We start from the raw sequence: 19,244 nt of genomic DNA on the forward strand, positions 1-19,244 counted from the left end.
TCCTGATAGTTTTCTTTTGTCTTTAGAGAGCGAAATGTCATCAGTGCAGTCACAACAGGAGCAGTTGTCCCAGTCAGATCCATCCCCATCATCAAACTCATGTAGTTCCTTTGAGCTAATAGACATGGATGCTGGCAGCTTGTATGAACCAGTTTCTCCCCATTGGTTTTATTGTAAGATAATAGATTCTAAGGAGACATGGATTCCTTTCAACTCTGAGGATTCACAGCAGCTGGAGGAGGCATATAACTCTGGTAGGTGAAAATTATGACTTGGAATAGACAAAGACTTTCCCCTCTTCAAACTATAGTATAATGGTCCTTATAGTGAGTGCTATGAAAATTAAATTTTAGATTTTTCCAGTTAAATAATTTCTTACAGCATTTTATATAGAACTTCTGCACTAATACCTAGCCAATCAATAATATTCCAGAATTTGGTCTGTATTTTGAAAACAGTATCTATTATTATTTCTGCATAGTTACCCAATAATTTTTTTTTTCCTTAGAGTTGGGGACCTAATTATATTGTCTAGGCTGATCTTGAACTCCTAGGTTCAAGCAATCTTTCTGCCTGGCCTCCCAAAGTGCTGGAATTACAGGCGTGTTACACCCTGTGCCCAGCCCCCCAGTAATATCTTTAATGTTCTAGCTTATGTTTTGTTTTATAAAGAATGTGTAAGGCTGGGTGCAGTGGCTCATACCTGTAATCCCAGCACTTTGCGAGGCCAAGACGGGCAGATCACTTGAGGTCAGGAGTTCGAGATTAGCCTGGCCAGCATGGTGAAACCCCTTCTCTACTAAAAATACAAAAGTTAGCCAGATGGGTGGTCTGTGCCTGTAGTCTCAGCTACCTGGGAGGCTGAGGCAGGAGAATTGCTCAAACCCGGGAGGCGGAGGTTGCAGTGAGCCAAGATTGTGCTACTGGACTCCAGCCTGGGTGACAGAGTGAGACTTGTCTCAAAAAAAAGAGAAAAAAGTATGTATAGAGTGGGGTGTCACAGTGCAGAAGAATGAACTCTAACTTGTCACTTGACTTTTCTTTTATAAAACAAGAATGATTCTATTTATACTGAATCATCATGATGGTTATTAATTTACCTTATGGTTCCCAAGCAAACTCAGAAAAATCACATTATATACTTTTTTTTTAAGGGGCACTGCTATCTTTCCTCAGAAAAAGAACAAAACTGTTTGGGTAATATTTTTTTCATGTTTCATTAAAATCAGGAATGGTTTTGACGGTTTGTAAAGTAGGTAGTGAAAAAGATATGAATTAAATTCCATTTTGTTTGGTGTTTAGCCAAGTAGGAACTGTTCATTCATGTGTTTTATAACATTATTTAGAGTATAACTCAGAATTGTATGTTGGGAGGTATATTTTGAAATATGTACTTCTTTTCCCCTTTTCAATCCTTGAAAGGAAAAGATTGTAATGGGAGAGTTGTTCCTACTGATGGGGGCAGATATGATGTTCATTTGGGGGAAAGGATGCGGTATGCTGTATACTGGGATGAACTAGCATCGGAAGTGAGACGATGTACATGGTTTTACAAGGGGGACAAAGACAATAAGTATGTTCCCTACTCGGAGAGCTTCAGCCAAGTTTTAGAGGTATTCTTTTGACTCTTTTTTTACTTATTCTTTCCTTCTCTTATTTAATAATCTTTCTTTTGTAATTTATTTTGTGAAATTTCCAGAAAGAGTTTGGTTCTGTCTGTATCACATTATAAAACATGATAAAGCATTTCTATTTGCAAGCAAGTTTCAGGATGAAGTAGTCTTATTTTCAGATTTTTTTTTTTTTTTTTTTTTTGAGATGGAGTCTCGCTCTGTTGCCCAGGCTGAAGTGCAATGGTGCGATCTTGGCTCACTGCAACCTCCACCTCCCGGGTTCAAGTGATTCTCCTGCCTCAGCCTCCCAAGTAGCTGGGATTACAGGTGGCCGCCACCATGCCTGGCTAATTTTTTTGTATTTTTATCAAAGATGGGGTTTCACCATGTTGGCTAGGCTGGTCTCAAACTCGTGACCTCAAATGATCTGCTGGCCTAGGCCTCCCAAAGTGCTGGGATTACAGGTGTGAGCCACCGTGCCCGGCCTTTTTCAGATTTTAGAATACAATGGAAATGGCTGTGTTGTTTTAAGGTGTAAAAAAAGAAAACAGTACTCTGGGCCTGGTGGCTCACGCCTGTAATCCCAGCAGTTTGGGAGGCCGAGGCAGGCGGATCACCTGAGGTTGGGAGTTTGAGACCAGCCTGACCAACATGGAGAAACCTAGTCTCTACTAAAAATACAAAATTAGTCGGGCATGGTGGTGCATGCCTGTAATCCCAGCTACTCGGGAGGCTGAGGCAAGAGAATCACTTGAACCCGGGAGGGGGAGGTTGTGGTGAGCTGAGATCGCACCATTGAACTACAGCCTGGGCAACAAGAGAAAAACTCCATCTCAAAAAAAAAAAAAAAAAAAAAAAAAAGCCTGTTGTGCACCGTGGCTCTTGTCTATAATCCCAGCACTTTGTGAGGCCAAGGCAGGAGGATGACTTGAGCCCAGGAATTTGAGAACAGCCTGGGCAACAAATCGAGACCCCATCACTACAAAAAAAAAATACACACACACACACACGCAAAGTCTATTATGCTATGGTCACAGGATTGATCTTTTTTAGCTTTTATTTTTCTTGCTCTGAAAACTGAAATTTTTCTTTAAATTGGAGTAGAGCATTAGTATTTGTTTTTTTGTTTTTTTTTTTTTTCTGAGACGGAGTCTCACTGTCGCCTAGGCTGGAGTGCGATGGCGCGATCTTGGCTCACTAAAACCTCCGCCTCCCAGGTTCAAGTGATTCTCTTGTCTCAGCCTCCTCCTGAGTAGCTGGGACTACAGGCGCCCGCCACCACGCCTGGCTAATTTTTTGTATTTTTAGTAGAGACGGGGGTTTCACTGTGTTAGCCAGGATGGTCTCGACCTCCTGACCTCGTGATCCGCCTGCCTCAGCCTCCCAAAGTGCTGGGATTACAGGCGTGAGCCACCACGCCCGGCCTTTTTCTTGTTTTGTTTGTTTGTTTCGTTTTTGAGACAGTCTCACTCCGTTGCCCAGGCTGGAGTCCAGTAGCATGATCTCGGCTCACTGCAACTTCTGCCTCCTGGGTTCAAGCACTTTTCCTGCCTCACCCTCCTAAGTAGCTGGGATTACAGGCGCGCCCCACCACACTGGCTAATTTTTTTTTTTTGAGAGGGAGTTCCACTCTTGTGGCCCAGGCTGGAGTGCAGTGGCGCGGTCTCAGTTCACCACAACCTCTGCCTCCTGTGTTTAAGTGATTCTTCTGCCTCAGCCTCCTGAGTAGCTGGGATTACAGGCATGCACCACAATGCCCGGCTAATTTTGTATTTTTAGTAGAGACAGGATTTCTCCATGTTGGTCAGGCTGGTTTCGAACTCCCGACCTGGGATTACAGGTGTGAGCCACTGTGCCTGACTTACACCGGCTAATTTTTGTATTTTTAGTAAAAATGGGATTTTGCCATGTTAGCCAGACTGGTCTTGAATACTAGACCTCAGGTGATCCTCCTGCCTTGGCCTCCCAAAGTGTTGGGATTACAGGCATGAGCCACCACGCATGGTCTAGAACATTAATATTAACAAATATACTAGGCCGGGCGCGGTGGCTCAAGCCTGTAATCCCAGCACTTTGGGAGGCCGAGACGGGAGGATCACGAGGTCAGGAGATCGAGACTATCCTGGCTAACCCGGTGAAGCCCCGTCTCTACTAAAAAATACAAAAAATTAGCCGGGCGAGGCGGCGGGCGCCTGTAGCCCCAGCTACTCGGGAGGCTGAGGCAGGAGAATGGCGTGAACCCGGGAGGCGGAGCTTGCAGTGAGCTGAGATCCGGCCACTGCACTCCAGCCTGGGCGACAGAGTGAGACTCCGTCTCAAAAAAAAAAAAAAAACAAATATACTAAAATGTGAACAGTAATTATCTAGTGTAGATGATGGAATTAGGAGTGCGAGGGGGTGTGTGTGTGTGTGTTTTTTTTTTTTTTCCCCTTTGTCCTGGTGCTACTATCTGTTGTAATTTCAAAATAGGCTGGGTGCTGTGGCTTATGCTTGTAATCCCAGCACTTTGGGAGGCCAAGGTGGGCGGATCACCTGAGGTCAGGAGTTTGAGACCAGCCTAGCCATTATGGCCAAACCCCATATCTACTAAAAATACAAAAGTTAGCTGGGTGAGGTGGCGGGTGCCTGTAATCCCAACTACTTGGGAGGCTGAGGCAGGAGAATCGCTTGAACCCAGGAGGCAGAGGTTGCAGTGAGCTGAGATTGCGCCACTGCACCCCAGCCTGGGCAACAGAGTAAGACTCTGTCTCAAAACAAAACAACAACAACAAAAAAAGGATTTAAAAATAAATTTGATAAATTGGAGTAGGATATTCTTATTGAAACTCATTAATACAGTAGTATTCTTGTGAATAAGTTCAGTTTTAATAGGAAAGCTACTAGAGAACTCTAATGAAATGTGTTTTCTTTTAAGGAAACTTACATGCTTGCTGTAACTTTGGATGAATGGAAAAAGAAACTGGAATCTCCCAACAGAGAAATTATTATTTTACACAATCCAAAGGTAAAACAAAGCATTTATCTTGTTGGGATAAAAAGTTAATTGCACTGTTAGGGAGAGCTCAATTGGTTTCTTTTGCTAAGCGTTCTATGTAGGATAACCTTTGTCGCATTTTATATTGAATTCACAACTATGAAACTTAAAAACTTGTAGCTACTACTGTTACTTACCCAACTCAGCTTATACAAAATAATTTTCTTAGGGAAAATTATGCCACTGTAGAACAAGAAAATCACTGACATATTATGTGAGCATGTCTTCCATGTAGAAGGGCACTACTGACAAATCCATTAGCCTAATATATTTTCAGGGTTCTCATTTTAAGCTGTACGAGTTGCATATCAAAACTCCAGTTCACATTTGACTGCGTGGTTTGAAAGACATCATTCTACACTTAAAACTGCATTGTATAGAGATGATTGTGTTGTAGAATATTTTTATTTCTCTGATCTGTTCTGTTTAAGCTTATGGTGCATTACCAGCCAGTTGCAGGATCTGATGATTGGGGTTCAGCACCCACGGAGCAGGGTCGACCAAGAACTGTGAAGAGAGGAGTTGAGAACATCTCTGTTGACATTCATTGTGGTAATGTTAACCATTTATTTTTTCTTACCTTATGATGTATTTGTTTACTCCTTAAATTTTGACCTTTTTCTGTGGATTTAGATTACCTCAAGGTTTAAAAATCATCTTTAATCGTATGGGTTTATTCCAAGTTGCATCACTTTGTCTAAGAATCTTAATAGATGTAAAAATATCTTTTAAAACTGCTTAGCACATATGGTAGGATGGGTAAAATTTGGCAATACTATTCATGATGTATGTAGCCTGCTCTCTAATGATTCAGAAAAATAAATGTGTGTGTGTGTGTGTACACACACAAAGAATCATAAAGCAAATGTAATTGTTAAAAAGCTGAATGTCTGTAAAAAGTACGTGGGAGTGTCTGTATTATGCTTTGTAGTTTTCTGTACATTTCTAGTTACTTAAAAATAAAAAGTTTTAAAAACCAGGCTGGGCATGGTAGCTCACACCTGTAATCCCAGCACTTGGGGAAGCCAAGGCAGAAGGATCACTTGAGCCCAGGAGTTCGAGACCAGCCTGGGCAATATGGTGAAACCCCATTTCTACAAAAAATACAAAAATTAACTGGGCATGGTAGCACAGGTCTGTAGTCTCAGCTAATTTAGAGGCTGAGACAGGAGGATCACTCGAGCCCAGAAGGTTGAGGCTGGAATGAGTGTTTATCATGCCACTGCACTCCAGCCTAGGTGACAGAGTGAGACTCTGTCTCAAAAAAAAAAAAAGTTTTTAAAAACTGAAAAAAGGCCAGGTGTGTTGGCTCAGGGCTGTAATCCCAGCACTTTGGGAGGCCGAGGCAGGCGGGTCAGGAGATCGAGATCATCCTGGCTAACCCATTGAAACCCTGTCTCTACTAAAAATACAAAAAATTAGCCAGGCGTGGTGGTATACGCCTGTAGTCCCAGCTACTCGAGAGGCTGAGGCAGGAGAATCACTTAAACCCGAGAGGCGGAGGTTGCAGCTAGCTGAGATCACACCACTGCACTTCAGCCTGGGTGACAGAGCGAGACTCGGTCTCAAACCAAAAAAATAAAACCTGAAAAAAAAAAAAAGAACTTTTTTTTTTTTTTTGGCATGAGCCACCGCACCCAGCCAAGTTTTCTTTTTCAGAGCTCAGAAAAAAAGAAAAAAATCCTGAAAAAAATTTTGCAGATTTATTTCAAGATAAATTAGAAACCAAGTAAAATCAGTGTATTTTTGCTACGTACTTAAAGGACTATTTTATATCTTTTAAATTATCTGTTCATCTTTTAACTTGCTCATATTTATAACCTTTTCATGATGAGTGGTATTAGAATACATGACTAATTATACAGAATAATTTTCTTTTTAATTTCATTTATAGGAGAACCTTTACAAATAGATCACTTGGTTTTTGTAGTCCATGGGATTGGACCAGCTTGTGATCTCCGCTTTCGAAGCATTGTACAGTGTGGTAGGTTTGCAAAGCATGTGAGAGAATATTAATCAGTGCTCTTGTGAGCTGAGATAAAGCCTTGTCTTTGGTCTGTTGTCTTAGCTGCATAAGAGGATTTAGAGAGTTAAAGACAGGTGGCAAGGTAGTAAAGCTTCTCAGCTTAGACCTGAAGTGCTAGGAAATTCCTGGGGCTAATAGTTTATACTCTTAACTAACTTGAATGAACAAGCAGTTAATCCCTATAAAATTGTTTTATGATGTGATAGTCCTATTTCTAACCATTTCAAATTTACAGGGAACATAAAGATGATAGAGTTTAATGAATAACAGAAGCATCAATCATTTTTGTAATTCATACTGTGATAAACCTTTGATATTGTAATTGGAGGATTTAAGTCATTAGAATAACTAGATTTTGAAAGGTGTCCTCTAGGCTGGGCGTAGTGGCTCACACCTGTAATCCCAGCACTTTGGGAGGCCGAGGCGGGTCGATCACGAGGTCAGGAGTTCAAGACCAGCCTGGCCAAGATGGCAAAACCCCGTCTCTACTAAAAATACAAAAATTAGCCAGGCACGGTGGCAGGCACCTGTAATCCCAGCTACTCGGGAGGCTGAGGCAACAGAATCGCTTGAACTGGGAGGGTGGAGGTTTCAGTGAGCCAAGATCGGGCCACTGCACTCCAGCTTGGGCAACAGAGTGACACTGTGTCTCAAAAAAAAAAAACAAAAAGTGTCTTCTAAAACCTGATAGTATTCAAAGTTTAATTATTCCAATTAGGGTGTCTTATTCTACTGGCTAATGGTTCTAAACATAAACTAGAATTGTATTGTGGAAGGTTGAGATTGATGTGATACGAATTTCAAACAACAGTGTATTTTTTTTCTTTAAAGTATTGGGTGGTGCTATTTATAAGAACCAGGAAGTTAGGATAGGAATTCAACTGCAAGACTGTTGTTGTATTGTCATGTGATTAAAAAAAAAAAAAATTGTAACAGTTCCCATGATGCTGACGTTTTGAAGTTAGCCTTCTTTTTTTTCATGTTCCTTTTTTTTTTGTTTTTAAATATACTATTTTTTTTTCCTGAGACAGAGTTTTGCTCTCTTGCCCAGGCTGGAGTGTAGTGACGTAATCTCAGCTCACTGCAACCTCTGCCTCCTGGGTTCAAGTGATCATCCTGCCTCAGCCTCCTGAGTAGCTGGGATTACAGGTGCACATCACCATGCCTGGCTAATTTTTGTATTGTTAGTAGATGGGGTTTCACCATGTTGGCCAGGCTGGTCTCAAACTCCCGGCCTCATACGATCCACCCACCTTGGCCCCCCAAAGTGCTGGGATTACAGGCATGAGCCACTGCTCTTGGCCTGAAGTTAGCCTTCTTTTGATGAAATATTTTGTACGGTAAAAGCAAGTTGTTAGGCCAGGTGTGGTGGCTCACACCTGTAATCCCAGCACTTTGGGAGGCCAAGGCAGGCAGATCACCTAAGGTCAGGAGTTCAAGACCAGTCTGGCCAACAGGGCAAAACCCATCTCTACTAAAAATACAAAAATTAGCTGGGTGTGGTGGTATGCGCCTGTAATCCCAGATCCTCGAGAGGCTGAGGCAGGAGAATTGCTCAAACCGGGTAGGTGGAGGCTGCAGTGAGGTGAGATCTCGGCATTGCACTCTAGCTTGGATTATAGAGCAGTACTCCATCTCAAAAAAAAAAAAAAGTTATTAAAGAAACATCTTTTCCTATATGCATTCATAATTTTTCCTGAATACCACTTTATTTTTGACAGAAGTCAGTATGTGTTCTGTGCAAATGTAGTTAGAGTATAATTACATGATTTGTTGCATCCAGATTCTACAGATTTGTTACTTCATTGTTGATGCATAAGTTAATTTTCTTTTCCAGTTAATGATTTTCGCAGTGTTTCCTTGAACTTGCTACAGACACATTTTAAGAAAGCCCAAGAAAATCAGCAGATTGGGAGGGTAGAATTTCTTCCAGTCAATTGGCACAGTCCTTTGCATTCTACTGGTGTGGATGTGTGAGTAATACTTAATACCTTTGAGTTGTTAGCTGTGATAATAATGTATTTTCTGATCATTGCTATGCTTGGGGACATTTTTATGCTATAGCTGGCTGAATATTTAAAATTTCTTAGAGATACGCTATTAAATACTGATCAGTCCCTTGGTTTAATTAACCCTGGTTAGGAGTAGAGAGCTGTGTGTATCTTCAGTATGTTTTACTGGCTCACTAGTATTTACTATTACAGCTTCATTGTATCTTTAGCATTAAAGCCAAATGTTGCTATCTTCCCATAGTGTATAACCATTTCCATTTTCAGATGTCAAAAGCCATGCATACCCCAAGATGTACAAAGTATTTTGTTATTCCTTTTGTTATTATATTTAAATAATATTTGTCCAAATTTAGAAAAAAGGGAGGATTTCTCAAACATTAAACTATTAGCATTTATAACTTAGGGAATAATTGGTACAGTGACTTTGAAGTGACGGCTTTCTTAAGGTACAAGCCCATTAGTTTTGTTTGTAAATTTTATGGTAATGACAGAGAAGGTTGCTTAAATTGAGGATATGGGGCTCTCCAGCAAGTAGTGTGTTTCTAATATGGTTCTAGAATAGAACCAGGAGATGCAGGAAGTAGTCAGCATTGTTTCATGAGCTGACCATGCTGGTCTCAGAAATGGCTTTTCTGATTCTGTGTCTCAGTTCTCAGTACACTATGATTTGGGTATATTCATTTGCCAAACACTTCATTGTGGTGGGGTTCGGATTCTTTAATATTTGAGCAAATGCTAACAGGTTACTAAGGGCATAGCCCTTATAAATTGCAGAAGTAGTTGTATACTTGAATCTTTCTGGGAATTTTAAGAAACCTTTAACTGGTTATTAGATTTTGTCAATGTGGTCTTCCTCTGCCAGATACAAATTCTATTTGCTTTTGGCACCTGGCACTCACACCTTTTTCTGCTTTTAGAAATTGTGCATTGAGAGAGGGAGCTCTTTATCGTTTGACATGTAATCAAGAAACCTTACTGCTGAGAATTCCAGGAAAAGCCTTTTACATTTTTTGTTTTGTCTTTTTAGAAAACTTTTTTATTAGAGATAATTTTGTTCACAGAAATTGTATATATGATGAATCCTTGTGTACTGATTACCCAGCCCCAACAAGCCTCAACACATGGCTGGTTCTGCCTCATCTGTATCTTCATACCCTATCTACTGCCCTTTCATGCCATATGGTTTTTATCTTAGACATCCTGTAATTTCATCTGTAAATGTTTCAGTTTGTATCTTTTTTTTTTTTTTGGAGTGCAGTGGTGTGATCACAGCTCACTGCAGCCTGGATCTCCTCGGGCTCAGGTTATCCTCACACCCCAGCCTCCCAAGTACTGCTGGGACTACAGGCATGTGGCACCACTCGCAGCTGATTTTTTTCCTTTTTTTTTTTTTTTTTTTTTGAGATGGAGTTTCGCTCTTGTCTAGGCTGGAGTGCAGTGTTGTGATCTCAGCTCACCGCAACCTCTGCCTCCCGGGTTCAAGCAGTTCCCAGCCTCAGACTCCCGAGTAGCTGGGATTACAGGCACGCACCACCACGCCCTGCTAATTTTCTATTTTTGGTAGAGACGAGGTTTCTCCACGTTGGTCAGGCTGGTCTCAAACTCCTGACCTCAGGTGATCTGCCCGTCTTGGCCTCCCAAAGTGCTGGGATTATAGGCGTGAGCCACCGTGCCTCGCCTGATCCAGCTGATTTTTCTATTTTTTGTGGAGTTGGGCTTTTAACATGTTGGCCAAGCTGGTTTTGAACTCCTGGGCTCAAGCAATCTGTCTGCCTTGGCCTCCTAAAGTGCTGGGATTGCAGGTGTGAGCCACAGTGCCTGGCCTGAACAGTATATTTTATTTTTTATTTTATTTTATTTTTGAGATGGAGTGTCACTCTATCACCCAGGTTGGAGTGCAGTGGTATGATCTCAGCTCACTGCAACCTCTGCCTCCTGGGTTCTAGCAATTCTCCTGCCTCAGCCTCCCAGGTAGCTGGAATTACAGGCATGTGCCACAACCCCCAGCTAATTTTTGTATTTCTTAGTAGAGACAGGGTTTCACTATATTGGCCAGGCCGGTCTCAAACTTCTGACCTCGTGATCTACCCGCCTCAGCCTTCCAAAGTGCTGGGATTACAGGTGTGAGCTACTGCGCCAGCCTGAACAGTTTTTTTTTTTTTTTTTTTTGAGACGGAGTCTTGCACTGTTGCCTGGGCTGGAGTGCAGTGGTGCGATTTCAGCTCACCTCATCTTCCACCTCCTGGGTTCATGTGATTCTCCAACCTCAGCCTTCCAAATAGCTGGGATTACAGGTACACATCACCACACCCCGCTAATTTTTTGTATTTTTAGTAGAGACGGGGTTTCACTCTGTTGGACAGACTGGTCTCAAACTTTGGACCTCGTGATCTGCCCGCCTCAGCCTCCCAAAGTGCTGGGATTACAGGCGTGAGCCACCACACCCGGCCCTGAACAGTGTATTTTAAAGGAGTTAAAAAATGTATAACCATAACACTATTATCACACTTAAAAATTTCTTAATGTCATCAAATACCTAGTCAGTGTTCAAATTTCCAGTTGTCTATTATATTTTATATACATATTTTTATATACATTAATTATATATACACATTAATTTTTATATACATATTTATATAATTACAAACACATTTTAAACTGGGATCCAAATAAGTCCATACATTGCAATTAGTTGATATATCTTTTATTATAAGTCTCTCTTGGGCTGGGCCTGTAATCCCAGCACTTTGGGAGGCCAAAGCAGGTGGATCATCTGAGGTCAGGAGTTTGAGACCAGCCTGGCCAACATGACAAAACCCCGTCACTACTAAAACTACAAAAATTAGCTGGGCATGGTGGCACATGCCTGCAATTGCTATGAGTTCGAGACCAGCTTGGTCAACATGGTGAAACCCTGTCTCTAGTAAAAATACCAAGAAATTAGCCCGGCCTGGTGGCAGGCGCCTGTAATCCCAGCTACTTGGGAGACTGAGGCAGGAGAATCGCTTGAACCTGGGAGGTGGAGGTTACAGTGAGCTGAGATTGTGCCACTGCCCTCCGGCCTGGGCAACAGAACGAGACTCCATCTCAAAAAAAAAAAAAAAGTCTCTTAATTTCTTGATTACCACTTACCTCTGTCTACATCTATTGTTTTCTTGTAGTTTATGTATGGAAGAAATGGGTTTGACTTGTAGGGTTTCATATTTTCTGAATTTTGCTGATCACATCCCTCTGGCTTCATTACACATGTTCCTTTGTCCTCTTTTTGTTTTTTCCTATAAATCGACAATTGTTTCTTTTTTTTTTTTTTTTTTTTTTTTTGAGACGGAGTCTCGCTCTGTCGCCCAGCCCAGGCTGGAGTGCAGTGGCGCAATCTCGGCTCACTGCAAGCTCCGCCTCCCGGGTTCACGCCATTCTCCTGCCTCAGCCTCCCGAGTAGCTGGGACTACAGGCGCCCACAACCGCGCCCGGCTAATTTTTTTTGTAATTTTTAGTAGAGATGGGGTTTCACCGTGGTCTCGATCTCCTGACCTTGTGATCCGCCCGCCTCGGCCTCCCAAAGTGCTGGGATTACAGGAGTGAGCCACCGCGCCCGGCCGACAATTGTTTCTTATAAAATGTTTAAGTCTAAGCTTGAAGGCTTAAAATTGGAAGTGGCTATTAAATGTATTTAGGTTTCCTGCTTAAATTATTTTTCCTTTTTTCAGAGATCTGCAGCGAATAACCCTGCCCAGCATTAACCGCCTCAGGCACTTCACCAATGACACAATTCTGGATGTCTTCTTCTACAATAGCCCCACCTACTGTCAGACTATTGTGGACACAGTTGCTTCTGAAATGAACCGAATATACACACTTTTTCTGCAGAGGAACCCTGATTTCAAAGGGGGTGTATCCATTGCTGGTCATAGTTTAGGTAACAAAATGAATTCTGTGTGACCAGAGAAGACTATCACATTTTAAAGACACCTGTTTTTGAAGCACAGTGTCTTTTATCAGTAGGAAATTCAGAGGTCTGGGAGTGGTCTCTGATCAAGAAATTTGGAAGGGGTTGGAAGGGTGGTGGTAAATTGGAAAGAAAGACTTCTTGCTGTGTAGATTTGCTTACATGTGTAATTGGCTTATGACTTTTTTGTATAACAGACAGCCATTTAGTGCTAATGCTTAGAAATTGTCCCTTCTTCTATTTTACTTATAGGTTCGCTTATATTGTTTGATATCCTAACAAATCAGAAAGATTCTTTGGGGGATATTGACAGTGAAAAGGTAATTTAGATGTTCAGCTAGGTTTTCTTGTAGTTTTCTTTAGTAAGGATTTATAGATTTTAGACTTATTTTTTGTTTTTAGCTGAGTTTAGTTTCATGTCATGACATTACGTTTACACTTATTTCCATTTTAACAGACTTTTAATTATCTCTGTCATTCTTGGATTATAGAAGCAAGATAATAATATGCTTCTACAAATAATAATTGTTTAGTCTATCTTATTTTCTTTTGTGAACATGCACTGCTGGTCAAGTGTGGTGGCTCATGCCTATAATCCCAGCACTTTGGGAGGCTGAGGCTGGTGGATCACCTTAGGTCAGGAGTTCAAGACCAACTTGGCCAACATGGTGAAACCCCATCTGTACTAAAAATACAAAAATTAGCTGGGCATGGTGGTGTGTGCCTGTAATCCCAGCTACTTGGGAGGCTGAGGCAGGAAAATCGCTTGAACCTGGGAGGTGGAGGTTGCAGTGAGCAGAGATCGTGCCACTGCCTTGCAGCCTGGGTGACAGAGTGAGACTCCGTCTCAAAAATATGCACTGCTGAGTTACGGAATCATTGAGCTAAATGAAGTTTGCATATGAACAAATGAATGAATTGGCTACAAATTGATATGATTTATAGAAACTCTGTTCGAAAGTATTGGGGAACTTGATGTTTAAACATTTTTAGTAAAAATTCCTATAACCATGTATCATCTATAGGATTGATTTGGTACCTATTTCTCCTGTTGGACCATGAGTTCCTCCAGAGCAGAGCTTTTGTCTTAGACTGTTTTATTTCTATTTCTTTTTTTTTTTTTTTTTTTTTGGAGATAGTCTCATTCTGTCGCTCAGGCTGGAATGCAATGCAGTGGCATGATCTTGGCTCACTGCTACCTCCGCCTCCAGGGTTCAAATGATTCTCCTGCCTCAGCCTTCCCAGTAGCTGGGATTACAGGCACACGCTACCACACCCTGCTAATTTTTGTATCTTTAGTAGGGTTGGGGTTTCACCATGTTGGTCAGGCTGGTCTTGAACTCCTGACCTTGTGATCTGCCCACCTCGGCCTCCCAAAGTGCTGGGATTACAGGCGTGAGCCACCATGCCCAGTCTAGACTGTTTTATTTCTTAAGCACCATTTTCCTAATTTCTTAAGCACCGAGCTCCCTTAAAATTCAGCAAATGTTTGTTAATGATGATGAATATTTTACTCATTTCTTTAAAAACATATTTTCAATTGAAGTCGCAAAACCTTGGAACCTCTTAATTTATATCTTGCATAAATGACAGTTTGTTAAAGTTAAGATACATTGCTGTGGAAATCTATGTATTTGTTTACTGCAAAATAGTATAAAGGAAACTAAATGAATTTTGAAAATATGAGCTTTATAATTTAATTTTTAGGATTCGCTAAATATTGTAATGGATCAAGGAGATACACCTACACTAGAGGAAGATTTGAAGAAACTTCAGCTCTCTGAATTCTTTGATATCTTTGAGAAGGAGAAAGTAGATAAGGAAGCTCTGGTAAAAATAATCTTTTAAAACTTTATGCCAAGCCATTTTCAGTATTTTTATTGTTCATCATGTTTACTAAGTGCATACCCTTTAGACACTTTTTAGTCATAAATACTTTATCATTAATGTTCCTTAGCATTATTTATTTGCTTTTTATCATATCAAGTGACCTTTGCCTTGTTCGAAGTTCAAAGTTCAGATGGCCATATTGATATTCATAGAGCAGTGGAGCAGACTAACCAGTACGGCTCATAGAAAACATGAGTGCAAGAACAAACAAATAAATAACCATTAGCTATTCCAACTCTAATTTTCTATTGTACTTTCAAGAGCTCTACTGTTATTTGCTTGTTTATTATTTATTTATTTATTTTTTGAGTTGGAGTCTCACTCTTGCCCAGTCTGGAGTTCAATGGTGTGATCTTCAGCTCACGGCAGCCTCTGTCTCTGGGGTTCAAGCAGTTCTTCTGCCTCAGCCTCCCGAGTAGCTGGGATTACAGGTGCCCGCCACCATGTCTGGCTAATTTTTGTATTTTTAGTAGAGACGGGGTTTCACCATGTTGGCCAAGCTGGTCTCTTGGCCAGGCTGGTCTGGAATTCCTGACCCCATGATCCACCCACCTTTGCCTCCCAAAGTGCTGGAATTACATCTGTGAGCCACGGTGCCCAGCCAGCTTGTTTATTTGTTTTTTGTTTTTTCCACTTTTGTTTGGCCTTTTTCTGGGTTGTGATACATTCACTCATGTAACAGATATTTAGAAAATGCTTACTATACCAAGTACCGGATAGACTGGTAAATAAGACATATGATCCCTGACCTCATAGTGTTTATAGTTTACTGGGGAAGACACATATTAAATAATCACACACATCATTGCAATTACAATAAGAACTAAGTAGGGAAAGTACACCGTATTGTAAGAATTAACCTGGTCTCAGAAGGTGCAGGAAGGCTTCCCTAATGAGTGACAGTTGGCCAGGTATGGTGGCTCACACCTGTAATCCCAGCACTTTGGGAGGCCGAGGTGGGCGGATCACGAGGTCAGGAGTTCAAGACCAGCCTGGTCAACATGGTGAAACCCTGCGTCTACTAAAAATACCAAGAAATTAGCTGGGCCTGGTGGCAGGCACCTGTAATCCCAGCTACTTGGGAGGCTGAGGCAGGAAAATCGCTTGAACCTAGGAGGTGGAGGTTGCAGTGAGCTGAGATCGTGCCACTGCACTCCAGCCTGAGCGACAGAGCAAGACTCTGTCTCAAAAACAAAAAAAAAAAGATGAGTGACACTTGAGATCTTCATTGTTAGTCTGTTGCGTACTTGTGTGTTTGCTGTATGTTCTCAATGCTTGCATTCATGAGCAGGAGTATAATCCTTCTCAGGCATGTGACATCTAAGTCAGTATAGAAATCAAGGAAGATTTTTATGTCCTGAAGTCCTTACATACCCAACCTCTCTGGGTTTTTTTTTTTTTTTTTTTTTACAATAACACAATGTTGTCTGTATTATTGTAACGTTGATATTATAAGTATTGATATTTTCTATTCTTTTTTAGGGTGTTTCATGAATAAAACAGGTCCTTTTTTCTGGAAGTTATTATATGATGTTTTACTACTAGAGAGACAGGCAGCAACAGAGTGCCTAGGTCTTAATCCTCTTAGGGGACAGGATTGATTTTATTTTGTCTAGAAATAAGAAAGACTTGGTTTTCTGTGCATAGGCTTTATGTACAGACCGAGATCTTCAGGAAATGGGAATTCCTTTAGGACCAAGAAAGAAGATATTAAACTATTTCAGTACCAGAAAAAACGCAACGGTATGTGCCTAATACAGCTTGTTGGACCAAGCAATTCTTTGATGTCCATAGTGTATCCTTGTGTTTTGCGGGATGTTTATTCTGGGAAGTCAAGCAGTTTTTTGGTAATGGATCTTTGGCTCTTTTTTTTTTTTTTTTTTGAGATGGAGTCTTGCTCTGTCACTGAGGCTGGAGTGCAGTGGTGTGATGCCAGCTCATTGCAACCTCTGCCTCCCAGGTTCAAGCGATTCTTTTGCCTCAGCCTCCTGAGTAGCTGGGACTACAGGTGCTCGCCACCTGCGCCTGGCCAATCTTTGGCTCTCTTTCTAGAAATTAAACACATTTTCTTTTTTACATCCTTTTTTTTTTTCTTTTTCTTTTTTTTCTTTTTTTCTCTTGAAATGAAATCTCGCTCTGTTGCCTGGGGTGGAATACAGTGGGTGATCTCAGCTCACTGCAACCTCCACCTCCTGGGTTCAAGCGATTCTCCTGCTTCATCCTCTTGAGTAGCTGGGATTCCAGGTGCGCACCACCATGCCCAGCTAACTTTTTGTATTTTTAGTAGAGATGGGGTTTAACTATGTTGGCCAGGCTGGTCTTGAACTCCTGACCTCAGGTGACCCACTTGCCTCAGCCTCTCAAAGTGCTGGGATTACAGACATGAATAACCGCTCCTGGCCCGTCTTTTTTTACGTCCTTAAAAGTGTCATTAGCTTCAGAAGTCTTCGTTCCTCTGGAATTCTCCTTCCATTTATTTATTTATTTTTTTGCTTTTTTTCTTTTCATGAGAGCTTTACCAATATATAATTCACATCACATACCATAAAATTCCCCCTTTTAAAGTTTACAATTTAATGGTTTTTAGTATATTCATAGAGTTTTATAACCATTACCACTATCCAATTTCAGCACATTTTCATTCTCCTTTAGGGAAACCCCATACCTATTTGCTGTCGCTCCTCATTGCTCCCTGCCCCCAGGGAGTCAACCACTAATTAGAGTCAACCACTAGTCTACTTTCTGTTTCTACAGATTTGCTTATTTTGGACATTCCGTATAAATGGAAGCATACAATATGTGACCTTTTGAGCCACGTGACTGGTTTCTTTCACTTAGCATAATGTTCTCAAGGTTTACCTATGTTGTAACAGTACTTCCACATTCAGTTCTTCTGGTCACTGAATTTCTCTTCCATGTCTTATTAGTTAGTTCTTTTCTTTTCTTTCTTTTTTTTTGAGACGGAGTCTCGCTCGTTGCACAATCTTGGCTCACTTGCAACGTCTGCCTCCTGAGTTCAAGTGATTCTCCTGCTTCAGCCTCCCAGGTAGCTGGGATTACAGGTGTGCGACACCACACCCAGCTAATTTTTGTATTTTTAGTATGGGGTTTCACCATGTTGGCCAGGCTGGTCTTAAGCTCCTGACCTCAAGTGATCCGCCCACCTCAGCCTGCCAAAGTGGTGGGGATACAGGCATGAGCCACCATGCCCGGCCAGTAGGTAGTTCTTTTCCAACTTTTTAGCAGGTGGCTCAGTTCTTTTTTTTTTTTTTTTTTTTTTTGAGACAGAGTCTGGATCTGTCGCCCAAGCTGGGGTGCAGTGGCCAGATCTCAGCTCACTGCAAGCTCTGCCTCCCGGGTTTACGCCATTCTCCTGCCTCAGCCTCCCGAGTAGCTGGAACTACAGGCGCCTACCACCTCGCCCAGCTAGTTTTTTGTATTTTTTAGTAGAGACGGGGTTTCACCGTGTTAGCCAGGATGGTCTCGATCTCCTGGCCTCGTGATCCGCCCGTCTTGGCCTCCCAAAGTGCTGGGATTACAGACTTGAGCCACCGCGCCCGGCCTGGCTCAGTTCTTTTTAAAGCCTCAGTTCTTGGCCCAGCCCATTGACATCCTACTTGATTACAGAGGCACAGCACTTCATAGAACTCTAGCAGTCCTCAGCATTATCTTCCCACATACCCTGCTATTGTTTTCTCTTATGATTGTTGCCTAAAGTTTCAACTGCTGCCGAAATGGCTATGTATGACTTTCATCATTTTAGAGCATGTAAGAATGTCAGTTAACAATTTAAGGCAATAATTTAATCTTGTTTTCTGAGGAAATCTTCCTAGAATTTTTGGCTGCCATTTCAGAACTTTCCTAAGGGTCCTTTCAAACCAGTAGAAAACTATATAATCCTTTGTCTGTACTTTTACTATATAGTAGCTCCTCATAATTTTTTTTTTTTAAATAGAGACTATGTTGCCCAGGTTGGACTTGCACTCATGGGCTTAAACAATCCTCCTACCTACCTCAGGGTCCTGAGTAGCTGGGACTGCAGGTGCGTGCTGCCATGCCCAGCTTCTCCACATAACTATTTTTTATTCTTTAGGGTATTAATAGACCAACCCTGCAGCCTGCTTCAGGGGCAAACATCCCCAAAGAATCTGAGTTCTGCAGTAGCAGTAATACTAGAAATGGTGATTATCTGGATGTTGGCATTGGGCAGGTAACTAATTCTCTTTGATCATTTTACCGCCTGCTATTGGTATGGTAGAAACAGATGTAACTTTTGTTATTAATGAGAGATGCTTTTATTTTCCTCCTTTGAGGTGTCTGTGAAATATCCCCGGCTCATCTATAAACCAGAAATATTCTTTGCCTTTGGATCTCCCATTGGAATGTTCCTTACTGTCCGAGGACTAAAAAGAATTGATCCCAACTACAGATTTCCGACGTGCAAAGGTTTCTTCAATATTTATCACCCTGTAAGCATTGTATAGCTATTGTGGTTTTACCTAAATAATAGGGCTTATTGTTAAAGAACATAGGATTTTCTGTTGTGTTGATTTTTTTTTCCTATTCCATTCTCTAGCAATGAGACAACTTATAATAGTATTGATTTAGAAGTGATGGAACAGAGCTGTACATTTTTTTAAATGAACTTATGATTATTCTTGCTTAACATATATAGTTCTGGTTGTGCATGGTGGCTCATGCCTGTAATCCCAGCACTTTGGGA

General features: G+C 41.3%; 1 protein-coding gene across 43 annotated transcripts in view; it reads left to right on the top strand.

Moving 5' to 3' along the window:
• DDHD2 (DDHD domain containing 2) overlaps nt 1-19,244 on the top strand; it is a 52,334-nt gene that overhangs the window by 1,358 nt on the left and 31,732 nt on the right. For 7 of the 43 annotated variants that reach the window (XM_077943451.1, XM_077943450.1, XM_077943449.1 and 4 more), the window contains exons 2-13: nt 27-254; nt 1,423-1,613; nt 4,528-4,617; nt 5,079-5,199; nt 6,542-6,631; nt 8,511-8,646; nt 12,393-12,601; nt 12,884-12,951; nt 14,339-14,461; nt 16,169-16,264; nt 18,615-18,731; nt 18,835-18,990. In XM_077943451.1, coding sequence (XP_077799577.1) covers nt 35-254; nt 1,423-1,613; nt 4,528-4,617; nt 5,079-5,199; nt 6,542-6,631; nt 8,511-8,646; nt 12,393-12,601; nt 12,884-12,951; nt 14,339-14,461; nt 16,169-16,264; nt 18,615-18,731; nt 18,835-18,990 — 1,617 coding nt within the window. In that variant the 5' untranslated portion in view covers nt 27-34. Of the gene's footprint in view, nt 1-9; nt 255-1,422; nt 1,614-4,527; nt 4,618-5,078; nt 5,200-6,541; nt 6,632-8,510; nt 8,647-12,392; nt 12,602-12,883; nt 12,952-14,338; nt 14,462-16,168; nt 16,265-18,614; nt 18,732-18,834; nt 18,991-19,244 lie in introns of all 43 variants that reach the window. The other 36 variants (XM_077943445.1, XM_077943446.1, XM_077943443.1 and 33 more) reach the window with 13 other exon arrangements.

The sequence above is a fragment of the Macaca mulatta genome, chromosome 8, assembly GCF_049350105.2.
Source record: "Macaca mulatta isolate MMU2019108-1 chromosome 8, T2T-MMU8v2.0, whole genome shotgun sequence".
NCBI lineage: Eukaryota > Metazoa > Chordata > Mammalia > Primates > Cercopithecidae > Macaca > Macaca mulatta.